The sequence below is a fragment of the Cinclus cinclus genome, chromosome 12 (assembly GCF_963662255.1).
Source record: "Cinclus cinclus chromosome 12, bCinCin1.1, whole genome shotgun sequence".
Taxonomy (NCBI): Eukaryota; Metazoa; Chordata; class Aves; order Passeriformes; family Cinclidae; genus Cinclus; species Cinclus cinclus.
The window spans coordinates 14,036,074-14,056,874 of NC_085057.1; the positions used below are offsets into that span (position 1 = coordinate 14,036,074).

At 44.8% G+C, this 20,801-nt stretch overlaps 1 protein-coding gene across 1 annotated transcript in view; it reads right to left on the minus strand.

Moving 5' to 3' along the window:
- Nucleotides 1-2,679: 2,679 nt before the first annotated feature.
- Nucleotides 2,680-20,801, minus strand: part of FANCD2 (FA complementation group D2) — a 34,555-nt gene continuing 16,433 nt past the window's right edge. Inside the window, exons 23-43 of the mRNA XM_062500917.1 lie at nucleotides 19,963-20,063; nucleotides 19,543-19,658; nucleotides 18,709-18,817; nucleotides 18,092-18,190; nucleotides 17,049-17,158; nucleotides 16,698-16,844; nucleotides 15,481-15,597; nucleotides 14,519-14,647; nucleotides 14,240-14,355; nucleotides 12,617-12,730; nucleotides 11,937-12,064; nucleotides 10,560-10,659; nucleotides 9,680-9,802; nucleotides 8,410-8,503; nucleotides 7,786-7,857; nucleotides 6,890-6,928; nucleotides 6,353-6,427; nucleotides 6,091-6,165; nucleotides 3,535-3,681; nucleotides 2,951-3,034; nucleotides 2,680-2,863 (exon numbers count right to left, since the gene is read on the minus strand). Coding sequence (XP_062356901.1) covers nucleotides 2,786-2,863; nucleotides 2,951-3,034; nucleotides 3,535-3,681; nucleotides 6,091-6,165; nucleotides 6,353-6,427; nucleotides 6,890-6,928; nucleotides 7,786-7,857; nucleotides 8,410-8,503; nucleotides 9,680-9,802; nucleotides 10,560-10,659; nucleotides 11,937-12,064; nucleotides 12,617-12,730; nucleotides 14,240-14,355; nucleotides 14,519-14,647; nucleotides 15,481-15,597; nucleotides 16,698-16,844; nucleotides 17,049-17,158; nucleotides 18,092-18,190; nucleotides 18,709-18,817; nucleotides 19,543-19,658; nucleotides 19,963-20,063 — 2,173 coding nt within the window. The 3' untranslated portion in view covers nucleotides 2,680-2,785. The remainder of the gene's footprint in view (nucleotides 2,864-2,950; nucleotides 3,035-3,534; nucleotides 3,682-6,090; nucleotides 6,166-6,352; nucleotides 6,428-6,889; nucleotides 6,929-7,785; nucleotides 7,858-8,409; nucleotides 8,504-9,679; nucleotides 9,803-10,559; nucleotides 10,660-11,936; nucleotides 12,065-12,616; nucleotides 12,731-14,239; nucleotides 14,356-14,518; nucleotides 14,648-15,480; nucleotides 15,598-16,697; nucleotides 16,845-17,048; nucleotides 17,159-18,091; nucleotides 18,191-18,708; nucleotides 18,818-19,542; nucleotides 19,659-19,962; nucleotides 20,064-20,801) is intronic.

Here is a 20,801-nt window from a genome sequence, read left to right on the forward strand (position 1 = left end):
TCTGTCATCTGAGAGTGCAAACCTTTCTCAAGCTGCAGATTGGCTCAGGCCCTCTAGATCAATTCTGTCACCTTCATAACAGGCTTCAAACCAGCTTCTCTGCAGTTCAGGCTCTGGGAGAAGGTCTCAGACCACCAACAAGTCTCTGTTGATCATAAGTAGAGTACCCAGCCCTCTCAGGAGCTGAGGACAGCATGATGTGAGCATACAGCCATCTCCTGCTACATTAATGTGTGGTGGGAGAAACAGCACCACTAACACGCCATGTAAATCAGTCATCTAAATTAGAATACACAAATCCACTCCAGAAAAGTTTAATATAGGTTCCTGGGGCATCATATTCTGAAAAAAAAAAAACCAACCAAAAACAACAAAAGAAAACAAAAAAAACCTCAAACCAAAGACCCCAAAATACAGTACAAAGAAAAAAGGCAAACAGAATTCCCCAGTATTTAAAATAATGAAATTTATCAAAGCTCCATCTATTACAAGGCTGCTGGAGGAAGCAGTATCAGCCTGAGGACCCCTAGGCTTCACCTCCCAGAGACAGCCTGGAATAAGCAGCACCCAACCAGAAAACCTGGTTCCTTAGGGAGCTAGTAAGACTCCTTTAAAGGAAAAGGGTAGAACTCTCTACTGCAGTGAGCTGCCCAGCATCCCTGCTGGGAGATGAACCAGACAGGCTGATCCCACAGTGCTGAAGCTCCATGAGAGCACATATCCTGGGAGGAGTGGTACCTTCCAGCAGATCCCACTAATTGTGTGGCAAAACCTACTCCTTTGAGAAATCCTGGTATCAGAGGAAAAGGAGCCATTACAACAGCCAGTCAGACCAGGAAGAGGTCTAAGACACACCATGCTACTATCTGGAACAGAAACAATCAATGGATCTTGAGTTAAGAGGTCAGCCCAGCACAGATCCAGTCCCAGGGATGTCTGTGGTACCATGTGTCTCTCATTCAGTCTTTGGATTGAAGAATCTTAGCATAATTTAGGCAAGAACTTCCATTGGTCTCTGCCTCAACCCCATCCCATTCAAAGCAGAGCCAACTTCCAACATCCAGTTAGTTCAGGGCCTTCTCCAGATAGTTATCTCCTGTGATGGAGATCTCAGGACTCCAGCACATCCACACCAAGCAATGCATGGGCCATGGCAGTACTTCTGATGTACTTCGGCTACGGAGCAGCCACCCTGGAGTCAAGAGCAAAGCCTGGAGTCAAAGCAGCCACCCTGCTTTCCTTCCATCTATCAATCTTCATATGACAACAGTCTAATTTGATCTAGCCCCTACACCTAAGGGCAGTGACCCATGGCTGTTCCACTCCACTGCAGGGCTGCTACAAAACATTCATTTGCAGATGTACTATGCTGAAAAAGCAGCCAAGCCTCCCTGATGTGCAGCCCAACCTGACAGTGACCGTGAGAGCTCAGGGAAAAGCTGGAGGAGCACTTATTCAAACAATGGAAAACAGAGATTCCCATTGAGAACAAAACTGTGAGCTCAGAGGCAACAAGGAACCAGCTGATGTCAGACAGCCTCATAAATATAACAAACATTAAGTAACCCAGGTACTCAGTAAACACTGCAGGTATGACAGTGCCATCATGAAAAAGCTAAGATTACAGCTGGAGAATACACCAAGACATTTAAAGCCTGCTGGGAAGCAATAAAACCTTTGCTGACACAAATTCCATGGACTCCCCAACAAACACTAAATATGAGCAGTGAATCTGCAGGTCTAGAAGCCCACTGAAAAACTGAGATAAACAGAGGAGTGGAGGGAAGGGCTGAGAGACTTCCTTCTCCTTGCCACTTGCCTCGCGGAGAGGAGAAACACCTCTTCCCGTGTGCTGGCAAAGGGCCCTCTCCTGTGGCACGTGCACTACGCCAGGTGAGCCTGTTGTCCCCACACTGCCCTGACATTTGCACACGTGAAGGCTGAGACACCCTCCAGACCACAGGGATGACCAGATTTTCTGCTGCGATCCCAGTAGGAGCACAGAGCACCCTAAAAGCAGGTCAGGTGCCTACAGGAACTGGCAACAGCCTGGCCCGCGGACCATGCGGCACAGCCCCCACGCGTGGGGAGGGATGTTTGCCCAAACCCCGTGGGTCAGGTGGATAGGAGGGCAGGCTCTGGACATCCAGGAGGTGGCAGGGAGCCGGGCATCCCGCGGCCCGGCCCCAGGCAGGCACGCAGAGAGCAGGCAGGGCAGGAGCACAGCGGTTTATTGGCAACACGAGCAGAGGCGGCGGCGGTGGTGGTGGCGGCGAGCCCCGAGCAGGGTGCGGGGCGGCGGTGCTCCGGCGGCGGGGGCCCGGGCCGCCCCGGGCCTATGTCAGCGTCTCCCCCTTGGTGACCTACGGGAAAAGGAAAAGCCTCAACCAGGGCCGGCCCGGGCCCGGCCCGCAGCCGGCCCACCGCCCCGCTGCTCACCCGGGCCTCGATGTACTCGATCCTCCGCTCCAGCGCCGTCAGCTTCTCGTTCAGGGTCGCCAGCCGGGACCGGCACGACATGTCTGCGGGGAGGCGGCAGTGAGACACCGCGGGCCGCACGGCCCGGCCCGGCCCGCCCCGGCCCGCCCGCAGCCCCCGCCCCGCGCCCTCACCGAAGGAGTTGAGGAAGTCCGCGATCTTCTTGATGGAGCTGGTGATCACCTCGATGTACTCCCGGTTGGCCCAGTCCTGGTGGATCTCCCGCTGCACCGGATCCTCCTGCACCGACATGGCCGCCGCCGCCGCGCCTGCGCGGGAGCCGCGCCCCGCCCGCTCCTCGCCGCCCTCAGGGCCTCGCTGCCGAGGGGCCCGGCCCGGCCCCGCCGCGCTCCTCGCTGCCGTCCGTGTCGCTGCCGCTCGGCTCCTGCGGGACGAGCCGCCGTCAGCGCCGGGGCTGCGCCCCCTCCCTCCCCCGCCTTGGAAAGGCACAGCCCGGCGGCCCCTGAAGTACCTCCTCAGCCGGGCCCTCTGCCGAGTCCTCCGAGTCCTCATCCGAGCCCCTCTCCTCCGAGGCCTGAGTCAAAATTTCTTCTCCCTAAATTGAACACAAGATCTGTACTGAGTGTATGTGAAGCGGCCAAAGTGTGCCAGGGTGGGATTGGAGAAAAGGGCACTTTGTTGCCTTCTTAAATAAAAAAGCATTAGAGCTAAAAAAAATCCAGTTTTGTTTAAATGTCCTGCTTCTACAGTGAAAGATGAAAAGCCGTTAAGTGGCTTCTTTTAAAGCCACGCATGAAAGTGTGTGAAGGTGTTCAGGTGACCTTTATCTCTTCCATCTCGTGCATGTAGTTCTTGCCACAGAACAGCCAAAAAATCCCTGTACCTGTTCATTACAATCAAATCTGACCCCTCAGTTCAAGAGCCCAGAGATGCAGACTCTGGATCTTGAAATAAAATGCTTCTTTCTCCTGCACTAGACATGACCATACTATAGTCATGCTGAATTTGGCCTTTTAGCTGTACCCACACACAGGGGGAAGTGAGAGTTGTCCTCTCCCAGATTTTAATTGCCCCAGGCAGGGCAGTGATTCTTACCTGAAGATCCCGATTTTTGAGGATCCCAACCCAGAAGGCCTCTTGGCAGTGGTTGAATGCCAGCATTGCCTTCACTCTGTACACAAATTGTTCCAGGGACTTCTTTAGCAAAGGCACATGGTTGGTTAGTCCAATGTCCTGGTGAATCTACACAACAGTAAAACGTGATGAGGATTGATTCTTGCCTAAATGTTCTGGCTGTTTAAAAGCCATTGGTTATCAGGTGGGATGGACATGACCCCCCACAAAGCTTTGCCCAGATGACATCACTTCTTGGCCAAATTATAGCTATTGTTAAAAAATAAAGCTTAGATCAGTATTTTGTGTAAAATGATCCCTTACAACAATCCAAATATCCACATTCACCTGGATTAAGATAAAAGAAGCCTGTTTTAGTCATAAATTCTAGAGAGAAGTTAGTAACTCCTATGCTGAATTTCCAAGCTCAGAAAAGCAAAAACAAGAAAGGTGTTAAATACACCACTTCTATCATAACCTTTTCTTGCTAGGTGCCTCATGCAATTCCTTTACATGGAATGTGTGTGCACTATAATCTCCAAAGCCAGCTTCTCTGGAGCAAAGAAGCACTGGCTTTTGGAGAACTAGGACAGGAGGAACAGATGGAGTTGTTTGAGTAAAAACCACCAGAGGAAGGGCAGCTATGCCAGGTATCCTATTAGATTCAGCTCTGGGGGAGCATCTCCTCCTGCTAGGCTTCAATCTACAGTATAGTCATTGCTAAACCAGAAAGCCTGTAACCTGCCAAAACCTGCACAATTATTTTGTACATAAGTATTTTCCTCTTTCATGAGAATACTTTGTAATCTTCTGGGATTAAGATGCCCTCATTAGCTGTACTCTGAATTCAGGTCACTTGCATTTCTTGGAAGAGTTCAACATGCCTGGGCAGAGTGACACTGCTTTGCTTCAAGTTCTGCCAACAGGGTATGGGTAACTGATTACCAACAGCAAGCTGTCTTCTAGCCTACGTAACAGGCAGGAGCTAGCAATCATCAGCACTAATCAGAACCAAATCAGCAGAACCCTTGCTAATGACACAATCAACACAGTGCTCCCTGGGCCCTGGAACCTGCCCAACTGTGTGCAGGCAGTTTGGAGACTCAACAAAGTACAGCACTGGTAAAAGTCTGTCTCCAGAAACTGTCCACTGTGCCCAGGGTTAGATATGTAAACAGAAAAGTGGCTTGGTGTGAAAGGGCAAATGACAAATACTTAGGAAATGACAGGTGAAACTGCAGCTGATTGCTACTGCCTGCTGTGTAATGCTCTTTAAAGACACATGTATTGACGGAGAGTGACAAATCTTAGGTTACCATGGGTTAGCAAGCATCCCTGAGGTTTGTACAGAAGTGAAATTAAGATTAATTTAACAAATGTTGGTGTCAACTCCTCTTCAAACAAGTATGGAGCATTCATTGCATACATTTACTTGCCCCAGATTCGGTTTTTGCCTTCTCATTCTTGCAAAATTATTTGGCACACAGACCTGTACCAGAGAAGTGGTAGAACACAGGTGTTCATTAATTGCAACTCTGTGCTAACAGGGACCATGAGACACAGCACTTGAAAAGTGCAAAGACAAACATAACCTGGAAAACTACAGGGCTGTTATCCTGCTTACAAGGTGAATGGTGACTTTAAAGCAGGAATTTCACTTTCAACGTGAGAAGGACTTTTTAGCATTGTCAGGGTTTGTGCCAGCTTCCAATTCTCACCCTGTGCTGAGAGCTGCAACAGCACGTTCTGATCTTCAGCTAAATATCTATGCTCCTGATGCCAGCTCTGGCCTAAATGGGTAGCAAGTCTGGCTTGGGAGCCATGCTGGTAGCTGGCTTTCTCCTTTCAACTACTTTGGCCAAGCTCCCTTCTTGGACAAGTGTTCATGAACCTTTTAGGAGTCAGGAACAAAGCACCACACAATAAAAGTTCTTTCTGTCTCCTCCTGTCTCATGCAACAAAAGCTGACTCTCCACACTGTAAGCAAAGTTCTAATCCTCTCCTTCCCTCCTTCCCCAAGTCTCCCACAGAGACAGACAGACTGTTACCACCATCCTTCTTCTCCCTTTGCCCTTACCAACATAACAACATAAAAGTCATCTCAAGAGGACTTTGAGCAGGGCTTTTCCTCATTCACCTCTTGATTCTTCTGACTCACAAGGCTGTTCATCTTTGGCAAAGCTTCTCTCCTATATTATCAATCTAGTATCTGTACTTTGTTCAAAGTCTTCAAGGTCCTAGTTTTTGTCCTCAGAAACAACCCCTTACAGATGCCAACAACCAAAAATGTCCAGAACCTCTGTGCTAAAAAATATTATGCCAAGATGACCTAACATCCAAGTCAGCCACTTCCAGAATAAATGCTTCAACTTTTGGGCCATTAAACAAGGCTATTTCACCTTCTCTCTGAGTTTTTGCTTGCACAGACACTGCTGGAAGCATGCAAATAGAACCTGCCAATGCTCTGGAAAAGCAGTGGAAGGGAAATAATACCATCCTTAGGAAAGGAGTTTGTGCTGCAGTTAGAACTTATCTTACCTTGGAGTGGCCACACATGTGATGAAGTTGTCTGGTACTCAGCTGTAAGGTTTTCAGCAAACTCTGCACATCGTCCTGCAATAAATAAGCAGACCAGAAAATAATTCTCAAAGGATTTTTCCATGGGGAAACAAGAATATTGAAACAGCCTTAGTCCTAGCAATCCTTTCAAAGGGTTATGGGATAGAGGTAAGATGCATGTATGCAGCAAGTATCAGTCATAATTCCCAACTGGTTGCAGCCAGTTCTGCCCCAGGATTACCGTGTGCTTTTTAAAGCTGTGGTCCAGGAGAGGCATGGCAAGCTTCAGAAATGCTTCTACAAAGAGGCGGCCATACTGTAAAAGACAGATAAATATATCAGAAAGCAAATTTAAACCTTCTCAAAGAACCATCACAAAGTCAGATATGATAATGATACAATCTTCCAAGCTAGCCCAGAGACCGTTCTTGCTTAGAAAGAGATTATATTAATGTGAAGGCTGTACTGGAATATACAGGATCAGTATAAGGGTCCCACTTTGATCACTACAAAGACAGGCTACAACTCATCATTGTACACATCCCTGGTTTTATCCACCAGGCATCTGGGAATAAAACTGAACTAAATGCAAAATGTTAGAATCACTGTACATACATATATATACACACACACACACATATATATATATCAAAGTGTAAGGAACACAGTATCTGCTTCTTCCAGAGAATCCAGTACCCACTCTACTACACTAGAGGCAATGATTCAAGAAAGCGGGTACTTAAACTGCTCTCTTCAGTTATTTTGAACTTTTGCTTACCTTCAGGCAGATGTTGAGTACAGGCCTGCTGTCAAATACCTACAAGGACAAGAGGAAAAAAAGAGTCACATCAGTCCACACATCTAAAGAAAACTATGTAAGCACAGGACCCAATTAAAAACGACTTCGTGTGGCTCACCCCTGTGAATGTGTGAACCCTGGTCTAAGGCAACATCCATTCTCAAGTTTCAGCAGGAACACGACATAAGCACGTGAACTGTAGCGGCTCTCAGGTGGAAGCCCTTGGCAGCCCTTGGCTGTTCAGTGATCTAAGGTGCACCTTTTGCAGATGGCACAAAATTATTTCAGCTAGTCTGAAGTTCTTAACAGTTTGGGGCCCAAGAGACCCAAGCCCAGACAATGGGTAAATAATCACATAATAGACAAAACAAAATTGAGATGGGAAAAATAATGTGAAGGTAACCCTGGTGCTGCTATGGACCAAAATGAACTATGGACAAAACTGAACTAACTGGTCCAGCTCTAGCCTTTATGCTCTCCAGAGGCATCTGGAGCTCAGGTAAGGTTCCAGTGAATGCTGCTGTATAGAAAAATCTGGGCTTGAAAAACCTGGGCTTGCCAATTACCACTTTATATATGTAAAAATAAACAGCAATGATCAACCTAAGCAAAGAGAAAAGTGGAGCTGTACCTATCACCTTCTAGCCCAAACAGCATCACACTCAGATATTGAATGAACCAGCTCCAAAACTGATGGAAGGGGATATTTCATCCAGTGGGACTGGGCACAGATTGTAACTGGCTTTAATTATCACCTCCAGGTTGTTCCACTAGTCAGTCACACTTCATGTTTTCCCCCAGGGCTCATGAGCCTGGGAACACCAGGCCTTACTGGGAATTTGGAGGTAAAGGCAGAAAAACGACCAGAACCTCACCTTGACCAAGTTAATGAGGATGTGAAAATTCCGCACAGTGATGTTCCAGCGAAGCAGCTTCTCCAGCTGCACCTATGGGAGGTAAGGGGACAATAACCTAAGAAGGTGCATTTCTTCTCACCTTCTTGGTTGTGCTTTTAGCATTTGCTGAACCCAAAGCACTGTAGTTGCTGAAGACAGAGGAACAAAGCTTCACCACAAGCGTATTTATTATAGCAGAAACACTCCATGGCAATTCCAGCCTGATCAGTGGCTTTAAGTGCTAGAAGTTAACTCACTTCCTTGCTCTCAGAGCAGCTCTTGGTTGTAAAATAACGTTGTGCTCCCACACAGGTGTGCAGACCACCTGCACAGTTCAGTATTTTGCTGATTAATGCCTATTTTCTGGTTGCAGCTTCTGCTGGATTTACTAGATTTCTGACATGGTGCAAATCAGGAAAAAAGGATGCTACTTATATATTACATATCAATGTTGAGATACACTGATGAATGAAGGTGTCTGACTGCATTTCCTTGACAAAGTTCAGAAGTAAATTCCTTTCCAATTTATGCATCTTTATTGTACTGTCCATTTTAGTTTAAGTTTTCTTCCCCTTAGAGAGTCCAGTGTATCCATTTTCCTACCTCACTTGAGTCTGATGGTTTCCCAGCTGGGATGCTTTTCGCTGAACTCTCCAGCTGAGCCATCATTACTCTGAAGAAAACAGGGAATGTCTGCCTATGGAGAAAATTAAAAAACTGAAAGTCAGTTCTGAGCGTTTTGATGGGCTGTTTGTCACCAAAAATAATGCAGAAAACTCAAAGGTTGCCCAGCTGGGCATCCTTCTCAGCAGGAAATCACAGGAGATTGGCCCTAGAACTCATAAACAGGTCTAGTCCAGCCCAATTGCCCAGACAGATGAAGAACCCCGGGAAGTCACTAGAACTTCCCCAGTGTGAATGACACTTAGACACCACCATTTCTTTGTAGCTGTAGTGATGCCTGGAAAGGCTGACCTGGAACAGAGACTAGATAGAACAAAAGGAATAAAATAGGTATTTATAGAAAGGATACACCTTGGGCAGTGCAAGAGCCCAGCCAGGGCTACACCCAAATCAAATCCAAGATGGATCCCGGTCACGAGTCTACACTTCCGTAAGTTTTGTTTCATAAACATTGTCAATTGTAGACAAGTGGGTCAATTGTCTAACCACAGCCCCAGATTACGAAGTCTCAACCCTCTGGCTTGCCCCCTTCCCTTCGACATTGTTTATGCTTTTTGGGTACCAGTTGTCCTTGATTCTCTAGCTGGGAAGGGTCTGTTTTGTCTAACTATCCTGTGAAGAGAACTTACTAACACCTAATATGAAGTTCCAGAGAGTTACACACTAAGCAACATAGAATCTGAAAAATATAAAAGCTAAAACACAAGGCATCAGTAGGGGTGCACAGTGAAAGGCTTGCAGCTCTCAGCATAAGATGATTTTGCAAGTTTCAGAGTGCAGGAACTTTCTTCATCCCTGCTTCCAAATTCCTATGCCAGGGCAGAAACACCCTGATACCAGCCCAGATTACCTACAGCCACCCCAGGCCTCTGAGGCTGACTTTAGGAGTGCTTTATACCACCACAGGGACAACACACCTGATGACAGACAGCAGTTCATTCTCCAGTTATAATGACTCACAGCAACAAACTCAACATCATGTTAAGCACAGGGCATTCCACTTTGGCATAAAACTACCACATGCTCCCTGTTGCATAGTACCAAAACAATGTTTATAAGTGTCCAGAGTAGCCACCACACTACCAACATGAAATCACAACAGACCGCAAAATAAGAAAACAAAATATTTAAAAGCAGAAATTATCATTGTGCATATCATAAAATTCAAAGTTTCGATTGCTACAATTACCTGCTTAGGGTAGGATAAGTAGAAGAACATCCATCTTTGGCAGAGTTCATCAGTTCAGGAACACCAACACTGGAGATTTCCTCTATGGCTTTCAGGATGTTATCTGTGTGCTCCAGGTAGACACTAAATCCAAAACCAACAGAGCTGATCAGTAGATACTATGCAGAATGACACAGCAAGGCCTTGAACACTGCCTTACCTTAAACACGTGGCCTAAAACTGTCAAGCTCTTCCTTGCCAAAGGCAATCACAGGTAGGAAACTCAAAGCACTTCTTAGAACTGCATAATGATGCCATTAAAAGCTACCATGATCTGAAACATGGATTCAGTATTTCCTCATTCTGGTATTTAGGAAGGACAGGCTGGGAAGAGGGCAAGATGGAACTGGCCTTTATGGGAGAGAGCACCCAATCAGGATGGGTGACACTGAAATGGCTGTCTGCTGTAGGCCACCTGGAACAGAACAAGCCAACAAAGCCTTCTACAGACAACCAAGAGTAGCTCCATGTTGCAGGCCCTGATCCTCATGGCAGACTAACCAGTGTGACACCTACTGGAAGGACAGCCAAGCAAGGCATAAGCAATCCAGGAGTCCCCTGGAGGGCACTGATGAGACCTTCCTGACATAAGTGACAGAGGACCTGATGAGGAAAGGTGGTCAAGCTGGACCTCACACTTCAAACCAAGAAAGAAACTGTGCTTTAGAAACAGTGTAGAAACAGGGCTTTAGGCCAAGCTGTGCAAGCATGAGGGTTATGATTCAGAGGGGCCATTCCTCTGCAGCAACACCAAACATTTAAAAAAAAAAAAAAAAAAAAAAAAAAAAAAAAAAAAAAAAAGAGTATCTTGGTGTGCCTAAGGGACTAGCTTGAGCCTTACCAGAGCAGGGTGTGCAGGGAACTGTTGAACTGGCTGCCCTTCTCTCGATCTCCACTGGGCTTCACCCAGGACTGGCAGAGGAACTGCTTTGCTAGAGAAGCTGGGAAACATAAGGGATAACTTAGTGAAATAAGAATTAAAAAAGATCACAACATCACTACCCCTCACGTGCCTGAACTTTCCAAGTCAGAATGTATCTTCCCTAAAAAGCTGCAAGGCCACAAGGACATATATCATGATAACAAAGTATTTGCACATCCAGCGTGTTCCTGGTGTGGAATACCTGTTCACATAAGAACCATGATCCACCTCTGGCCACTTCTGACAATTTTAAGTTAAACCTTATTTGTTTGGTAGCTCCTACTGTGTGCCATCATTTGCCATAATTTGCTTTTAATGAGGCCATATGCAACCCTTAGGATACTCATTTCTAGAAATGGAATTCCAATAACAAGTGACTTGGCCTTTTGGCCACAGCACTATAATAATAAATGTGAACAGACAAATTGGAAGTCTACAGATCTCTGAAATCAAAACTGCTAACAAACCTCCTTGTCTCTTGTAGAAATGTTTAAAACCAGGAAATGATTAGTTAAAATAGGTTACTGCCTGCCACATTCAGACAGTCATTCTCCCAACATGGGTCTGTTTAAAATAGTAAAATTGTCTTTAAGGAGGGAACCTACAATTCTGTGTGGCTATGGGGATTGAAGAGGGATAAATTCTAGAGCTGTACAACAAGGAATGGCTGAGAGAGAGAGCAGTCTGGAGTCTTTATTTCAGTGTGTGCTGAAGTGGAGATCAAGTAGTTTTCTTGTGTATTCCCTGCAACCTATCCTTTATCTGCTGTTGATCTTATTTATCTTAATGGGTCCTAATCCACAAGAGAAGCTTTCTTAACTGAAAACATTTGTTGCATGGGGTTAAGAATTTACAGGTTCTCCTCTCTCTGCCCTGGAGTAACAGCTGTATTTGCAGCTCATTTCCATAAATTTTGGAAACAAGCTGTCACATACGTCTGTACTTAGAGTAGGAAGTTACATCAGATCAAGTCTATGATCACTCACCTCCATAACCAGTGATTAAACTGGTACCAACACTGAACAGCAGGCTCATGCTTAGAACTCCTAACAGCTGTGAAGCTCTGATTTTTAAAAACACCAGCTGTAAGAGCTGGAGTCTGCCTGTCTGCATGTGACTGAGGCACAGCAGAACAAATACCAAAGACGGTCCAATATATTTATTGCTGTTCCCTTTATTAATGACTAGGACTGTTCTCCCAGTAAGATTGTTAGGATGTGAAAGGAAAATCTCTCCCTTGAAAGGCAAAAGACCACACAAAAACTCATCTGAGATAAGTGACTCTTCACACATTACCCATTTTCTCCTTCTTCCAGCCAGACATGGGTTTCTCAGCAATGGCAATCAGGAGCTGAGTGAGGATATAGGCACAGTGGAAACTGGGAACACTCTGCTGGAAATTCAGGAGGTACTGAAAACTCTCACTGGGGATGACAGGAAAGGGAAAAGGTAAAAACAGTGTGGACAGGGTTGTGTCCCAGACAAATAAAAAGGAAGCATTAGACCATCTCAGATCCAAGGTTTACCATGTCCCAGTGTTTTGTCTCTGGCAGGGATTCTTCTGAAGAAGGGGTGATAAACCACTAATACATAGGAATTCAGTCACTGAGAAAATTCTCTCAAGCCCCAGCCACTCTGAGTCTAGCAACAGCTTTATATACTGTTTTTTTCCTGGAGTACCTGTAAGCATTTTAACTCTGCAGAATACAGTCATTCCTTCTGTGACTCCTACTAATCTCCTTGTCTCAAATAGCATACAAACAAATTAGATCCACATATTCATGCAGATTTTACATTTTTTACTCTTTCAATGAGGTTTGACTACACTGCCATTTAATTAAGTACAAAGCTCTGTTTGGAGTGAGTGTAGCTTCTGTAAGAGCTCCCAAACACACATTTACCCATAATGCCCACACAGAACAGGGAAAGATCCCTGAAATTTCTTAATTTCAAACCTTGTGAAATGTAGATTCTACCTTATCAGTTCCTCAAGAAGAAGAAACTCTGTCTCTCCTGGCTTTAGCCTGTCTGCAAGCACCTGGAGAGCTGACCTCAGCAAGTCAGTATTTTCATGCTGAGAAAAACCATTCCTGAGGGGGAAAAATCCAATTCATCATCAGATTAGAAGAGGTATCAGATGCAAAACATATCTAAGACTATTTGGCAAGATGAGAAATACAGAAGCTGGATACTCAAGACAAGTTCTGCAATATCAAAGTTATAAAGGGACACAAAAAATTGAAAACTCAGCAGGATGGAAAGTGTTTGGCACAAACTTTTCAGTTAGACTGCAGATCTAGCTTGGTGAGGAGAGAACATTTCCCATAAGTGGAGGTCCATATATACTAAGCCAATTCTATGTAGACCTAAAACAAAGGATGTATAATGACAGATGCTATGAAAATGCAGTGATCATGGGTGGTCACCTCCTGAACAACAGGTAGGAGCCTAACAGGGGGGAAAACTCTAGAGATCTTCATTATTTCTCTGAACTCCCAGGGTCTGTGAGGATACGTATGCTAGAAATAATCAAATACATCCACATTCCAATTCTATAGACTGAACATTCTATAGGTGGTCTTGATAATGGTAATGCTCAAGGGCACCTCTACCACACAAGTTAATTAACTTGTAATTAAAGTAATCTAAGAGGCCTTGACTAAACAAATGTAAAAAGCTGTAATTTGGTTGTTGAATTTTAGTGGCTGGACAGCTCACCCCAATATATGACTGTATGACCTACAGCAAAATGGATTTTACACTGGACAGAACAACCGATCTTGAGGGGTCTGGTACAAAACTGGCCAGGTTCTTTGATTTACAAGATAGGTGGACTCAGGAACAACCAACATTCACACTGGTTAAAGAGGAAATGACAAATCTGGGAATAGTCAGGAGCTGATCAGGGGACCTGAGGCTCCAGTAGAGGTCAACAAGTGGCAGATCTTGGACCTCCCTTTTTATGCAGTTACTACTATTTATGAAGTACAACAAAGGTAACATGCTTTCCACATGCAAATCTAAATTAGGGTTTAGAAATAAACTTTTATGATACTATCCTGGATTATATTAGCAGATGCAGAAGTCTGCAGGCTGCACAAGCATTTCCAAGTTGGACATTTATGAATCCAGCTTGAATGCATCTACAGCATTGGCTTTTTGACAGTGAAATACACATTCATTCTTTCCCACTGGCAAAATAAATTCTTCCAATATTTAAGATTCAGGCAATGACAATTTAGCAAAGGATGAGGGGAAGGAAATGGGAAAGGATGGGTAAGAAATTCCAAGATCCCTAGGCAGATTGAAAATTGCACAGGTAGGTGTGCCAGGATGCCTCTTATGCTGATCTTGACCCAAAAGCCCATTGATTGAATTCTACCTACTCAGTTCAGTGCTTCATCACCTACAGCTTTAGCACAGCTCAGAATCAGGTAATGAAACCTGGCTTAACTAAGTGCTTAGAAGCCTCCACCCACTGCAGTGGGTTGTTTTTCATGGCTGACAGGCCTTTGGTAGGGTGCAAGGATTTTAAAGAAAATAAACAAGAAGAAGAAGCAATAAATGGGCACTTCTATGGACCTTTCTTTTAAACTCACCAAGCAAATAAGGAGCGAAAAGTCAGTAAGAGCAGTTGGTAGCAAGAGGACATCAGCTGGTGCTCCTGGATGTTCACTCCTGGTTGATCTTCTGCACCCTGATTTTGTACAGCTGCCTTTAATACAGAACAAATAATTCATTAAACATTATTCCAAACAAAGTGACACAAGAAGACCCGAGGAAAACAAAGTGACTTTTTCCCCCCAAACAAAATGAAAAGTATATTTTCAGGAGACAAAATTTGAGGGTTTTTTTGGTCAAAATTGCTGTCCACTGACCTGAAAGTAGTTATGCATGTTCTCCATGTGCTTACACAATGGCTTGAGTAAATCAATCACATACATAGCAACTTCCTTGGGAGATCTCTGACACAGATGGGAGAAGCCAATATCCTTGTTGCCTCTTTCCTACAGCAAACCCAAAACATTAAAGTTGCTTCATTAGCCTTTCTTGAAAATAACTTAAATTGCTACATCTTAATCTTAGACTGTTGCCAAGCAGTGGCCCTGATGCTATGCAGGGTCAGGAAGGGTCACAGGGTAGGAAAATTTGCTTCTACTGAACAAACACCACCAACTCAGACAAGTGGATAAAATTTAACTCTTAGGATAAAACGACACACAGCTCTCTTATAGAACCATTTATGTTGGAAAAAGCCTTTAAGATCAGAGAATCCAACAATTCACTCAAACAGTAAGAGAAGACAGTTTCTGCATGTGAGGATTAGGATAGGCAGAAAGACAAGGAGACATAACAATGAATATAAGAAGCCCATCCAGTTGCAGTGCATTTCTCAGTTTAATGCAGTGAGACATGCATTTACTTTCCTCCTGAAGGCACAGCAAGGAGTCCCTGCACTCCTTGAAAAAGCAGAAACATGGATGCAGCAGCTTCTGCTGGCTGCTGCAACCATCTGGCCTGGCTAACTTTGAAGAGCACAGCCTGTCTCCCCATGGGAGGGTAGGAAAAGGGCCACTAGAGTTTTGAGGCTGCAAGACTCCCTAAGCTAAATACCATTTCCTGAGACGTGCAGAGAAACAGATGCTGCAAACACTTCAGCAAGAGCAGTGCACACACGTCTTTTGAAAGAGCAAGTGCTGCTCTGGCACACAGCTGGGTGTCACACTTCCATGTAACTAACAAGTGAAAATAATCCTGAAAAACATTTCTTAGGAAAGGCCTGGAAGCCCCTGATGTGCCTCGGCCCAGGCTTGGACCCATCTCCTGCTGCTGTTCTTGCCTTTGGAAAGGGCACCCTCCTGGTGGAACCTGAGGGCAGCACATGTTCCAGCTTCCAGCACAGGTCATCCAGAAGGAAGCAAAGCTCAGCAGGCCCCAGCTGCACAACTTCACAAGCCTGCAATTAAAAAAACAGTCAATCCCAGGAACCAGATGTAGCTGTAGGGCCTTGAAGCCCAAGTTTACTCTCTCTCTGTTTCCAGTTAGGATTCCTGGACTAGTTAACCTCAGGAGGGACTTATTTGGTAGATGGTTTTATGCTCCCCAATGGCAAGTATGGGTCACTGGTTCTGGTTACTCAAAGCATGAAACCATCCTGATGCTCTAAACAGCTAAGGTGATGTCAGTACAACTTAACAACTGAGAAAGAACAGATTTATATACATTAACATTGAAAATAAGCTCCTAAAGATAAAAATATGTTTAAGCCCAGAGAGTCGCAAAATTCACTGAGTAACAGTCAAGAAGTATTTTGAAATAATGCCACACAACCCAAGAGACTTGTCAAACAGTTTTTCAGGTGGCCTGTGACCTGCATGCACAGAGACAGCTGTCTGCAAGGGCAGACCAGGCTGTGTTCCAGCCTGCCATGGCCTTTTCACATTTACTGTAGCCTGACAAAATGAGACTCCAGATGGAGTCAGCCTGCCCAGATAGAGGGCAACAAAATGAAGCAGTTCTGTTTTCCACAGCTAGAGCAATGCAGTTTTAACAAGCTCCCAGATGATGCACAGCACCCTGCTCACTGAGAGCACCTCCATGACCCCAGTCCCACATCTGTGCTGTTTATGATCTCCTGATGCCTTGAGACACTTGAGTTTTTGCAATACAGGCTTTACTTTATGTCATAGGCTCTTTCTGACAGGCAATACTTAGTGTATTTGCCATCCTGTATCTTACCTGTACTCAATATTAAAGCCCCTTCCTTTCCATTTGGTCTATACATGTTATACAGTATCTTTCATCTTTTGTGCAATATTTACATTAGTTTGTTTTTAACATTACTGTATGACATGTCTGCTCTTCTCAGGAAAGTCCCCTTTTGCTCAGTGCCTTGAATGCTTTCCTGAGACAAATGTTCCCCTGGTCCCCAGCTCACAGCCCTGGACCAACACATCTCAACACCAACCTGTTGTGCACTTCAGTGGAACAGAAAGGGCCAAGACCTCTGAGAGAGGCCATTACATAATCAGTGTGGGTTCAGGCTGTTCCCCTCACCTCTGTGTGCATCTCTGTGTTCAGGACAGACTTCGTGAGCAGCCCACAGTGCAGCACAGTGAACGCCTCGAGGTCCAGCTCTCGGAAGTAGAGGCGATAGCTCTGCAGCTGTGCCAGAGGATTTCCTGCCTCTCTCTCAGCAGCAGTCTGAAAAGGAAATTGCAGAAGAGTGCCCTCTGCAGGGACAATGTACAAAATTCCAATGGGAGGCAGGTGAAAGAAAGCAGAACTGAACCACTAATTGTGATTAACTTTGGAATGAACAACCCCTCTCTCAAAGCTTTTGTTTGTGCTTCTATGGCAGCTTCCCTGCTCTGTCTTACTTGCAATTCCCCAGGGCTGTACACCTACCTTGTCCAGCTCAGAGAACTCAGTATCAGGCTGGTTTCCCTCAGAACTGTCATCTGCTTGAGAACGACCTACAGAGCCAACTTTGCTGCCATCAGCCTTCTTTTTCCTTCCTTAAACAGAAAAGCAACTTCAGAATTAAAGGCTATGCACTGTGCTCAGCACTAGGCAGCACTTGCAGCCCGCACAGGCTGGACTTTCATCAGCACTAAGAAAGCATGGAAAACAGATTAAGTGCTCCTTCAAAATACAGTATCTAAAGTGATGGATTCTCCTCTTTTCTGCAGAACACAGTCAAAACTTTCCTTCTGTCTCCAACCCACTCCTACATGATAAGCCCAGACGCTGCACAATGAGTTTGGCACAGGAGGGAAAGGCATTCTGATCTGTGGCCTCCTCCAGTTGTTCTCATTGAATGGAATGTGAATTTTTGTGTATTTGGCTCAAGACAGACATGCTCGCAGGAAATGCTAATCTAAACTAGAAATACATCTAAGCTAGAAACAGAACCAGAGACAGGAGGAGCAAGGCAAATCTGATTCAGCTTGAAGACTGACAGGCAAGTTCTGTGTCTTCTCTGTGGGAGCTAGCAATGGGAAAAAAATGAAGGAAAGATTTCCTTGTGCAGCAGAGCCATGACAAGGTTCCCAGGACATTGGTTAGGTATAACTTAAAACTCAGGGGTTTGCAAGACAGCTCAAGCCACGGATTCAGTACTAGATGCCACAAACCCATCAAAGACAGAAGTTACAGCTGCAGGAAGGACTTTGTCAGGTGAAAGCAACCAATGAAAGCCTTGCATTCTCACTGTTACATGCTATGCATCAGCTTTCCCAAGGAGACAGACTATCCAACACCTGTTTGGAGTAGGATATTTTTCCATCTCCACTTCAGCTACAACGGAGTTGATGAGGTAAAATTTCCCACTAGAAAGACTTCGCCAAGAATTTAGTGCTTTAGGCACATACAAGTGCAAAGGCTGCAGTGCAATCTGCCAGTCAACCCCCATCACATCTGTTTGCTTAAACATTTTAAATTTTCTTTACCACTCCTTTTTCTGGCTGGACCAGCAGCATTAATGGATGGTATGACCTCCGGGGCCTCAGAGTCAAAAGTAGCTGGTGGTGGGACATAGCCAGGGGTTGCTGAAAGAGCCAAAATGTAAAAATTGGGTTAATTCAGCTCCTAAATGACAACATATAGCCCAGATATATATCTAAAGGAAGTAACATAATTTTCCTGATGAAAGTGTGAAGTCTGTGAGGTAAGTGTCAGAGTGTGTGTATCTGCTAACGAGCAATGAGCTGGAATAGCAGTGAGTAGGGGAGCAGTGGAGCAGATTAGAGTCTCTGGGATCCGGGCAGGCTACTGGGAGACTGACAAGGTGTGTCAGTACTTGGGGGATCTGCAAAAGTTTGTGTGCTTGTGACTCTAGAGTGTGTAATTTTTGTGCTCCTCACTGAGGAAGTGATTAAGAAGAGCAGTTTGGATTTGGACAAACTGAAAGTTATAGCTGTCCATGCACAAACTTTTAAAACTGTTAAACTGCCCACTGTAAAACTGCAGTGTGAGTTACCATTTGCTTCTTCCACTGATGTCTAAGGCAACCCTTTTCACTTGACAGCTGGCGCAGGCCCAGAATGTACAAATGTTTCATACTCACCTGCCAAGCATTTTCCCAGCACATTCTGTAGCTCTGTGATGTTCTGTAATCGAGTTAAAACTTTCCCTTTCATCTCAGCATCCTGCTGCTGGCAGAAGGCATTTACAACCTAGAGATACAAACCAAGCCCAGTGAATTAAGAGACATTTGTACCCACTTCGCTAGTTTTTCTCTTCTGAGTAACATTCTCAAATCCTGAATAAATACACAACACAGCACAAGTGGCCTGTGTGACCAGGTTCAGACTGCATGAACAAAGCTCTTCAGAAATCCGTAAGAACATGGATACAATTGGTGCAATCTATAAAAAGCAACAGGACAACACCTATAGATAAAATATTAATTGAACAAGAGGAATTAGCAGACAGCACATTGTCAGGTTCTGTCACACCTTTGGCTCTGAAGACCCCTTGGCACTTCCCAGGTCTGCCAGGAAAGGCAGTCCTGGGAGAAGAGCAGAAGGACTAGGAGGGAATGTGGAATTGCACCGAATCTGCCATTCTCATGTTATCAGAATAACCCCAGCAGGAAAACACCCCACAGACAATTGATGTTAGCCAATACATTTTCCAAATCTGCTTGAAGGCAATGCATTTTACTCCTGTGTTAGCTCACAGAGGTATGGAATAGAAAGTACAGAGCATCCCCAAGAAAGGAAATTCTATAACCTCTCTGGAAGTGGAGCACAATCTTTCTGTTAGGTAACAAAGACCACAGTAAAAGACCACAATATTTCCTCCCCTCCAGCTTCCCCTCTCCTGGCTAACCAACCTCTACTCTCCTAGGCTTCCCTCATCCCTCCACTCCAGAACCTGCAGACAAGGCTCTACTCACTTCACGAAACCAGTTGAGAGCATAGAACAGGAGTGAGCACAGAAATTCACGCTCCTGCTTGGATAGAGACTCCAGCTTCCCTTCAACCTCCAGGTCAGTCAGGTACAGGGGACAACCTGGCACAGAGCAAGGAAAGTGTAGGTTGGACTGTGTGCTACCTATGCTTTGGTCTTTGCATAGACGAAGTCTCTTACCAAAGCCTGCATCAATTCCAGTGGCTGTTTGGACTAAAGCCCATCAGCCACTCCATCCCCACACAGAGTAACTGTCTTCCTGGCCAACCTTTCACCTTGTGGGCACACAGCATCTCAGCCTCCTCACAAAATGCACAACTCCTCCTGCAGCTGGAGGAAATCTGTGCAGATATGGCACAGGAACGAGGCAGGCAGCCAGGCTCTATAAAAAGTCCATTTCCCATACCTAGTAAGGCATCAATCTCCTCCAAGCTTCCACTGTTTTGCTCTGCAGTGTAGAGCCTCAGCAACCGGAAACAGGGTGACAGACACATGGGTGACACTGCCCTGGGGAAAAAAAGAAACTGAGTTGCTCTTATGTATCTCCAGAATGCTCATCACTTTTCCATTATATCCTGTGCCTTTCCCAGGCCACCTTGCCTATGCCTTCTGTTTTGCTTCTTGCAAGACTCAGCAACAAAAAGCTAGAGCTAGAAAAAAGGGTTAGGAAAAAACCTCCCACAAATTAATAACTGGTGATTACCAGTTTTCTGGAAAAGCATGTAAGGGCAGAAAAATGGCTGCAATGAACAAATAATGAGGTCAAATTTACTTCTGGTGGAAACTGAAGTTGAGTAATTCATAAGGAACTGTAAGAAACTGTGCACAACACAGTTATAAACAGTGGAGAAACCTCCTCCAATGTTTCACAGTGTGCCACTGCTCCAATTCTGAATGACTAAAATTTACACTTTTCCACAGATGCATGCAAAGTAGCTATATTTTCTCTCATTTTAAAATGATTGTGTCTTTTTTAAAGAACAACTAAAATCTCAACAAAATCTTATGATAATAAATTACAAACGATGTGAAGGTGCAAATAAAAAAAAATAGAGCCTTTTATAACCTTAACCAGTCTATGACTCTTATGATTCTTTTAACTTCGGTGTCCTCCTGTTTACTTACACTTTTATATATCTTACAGGCTTCCTGTTCCATTTGCCAAAGACAACGTCCTGATTTTTCAGCTGAATTTCATTTTTGGCTGCATGTTTGTGCATTTAGTACTATCTACCATTATGACTC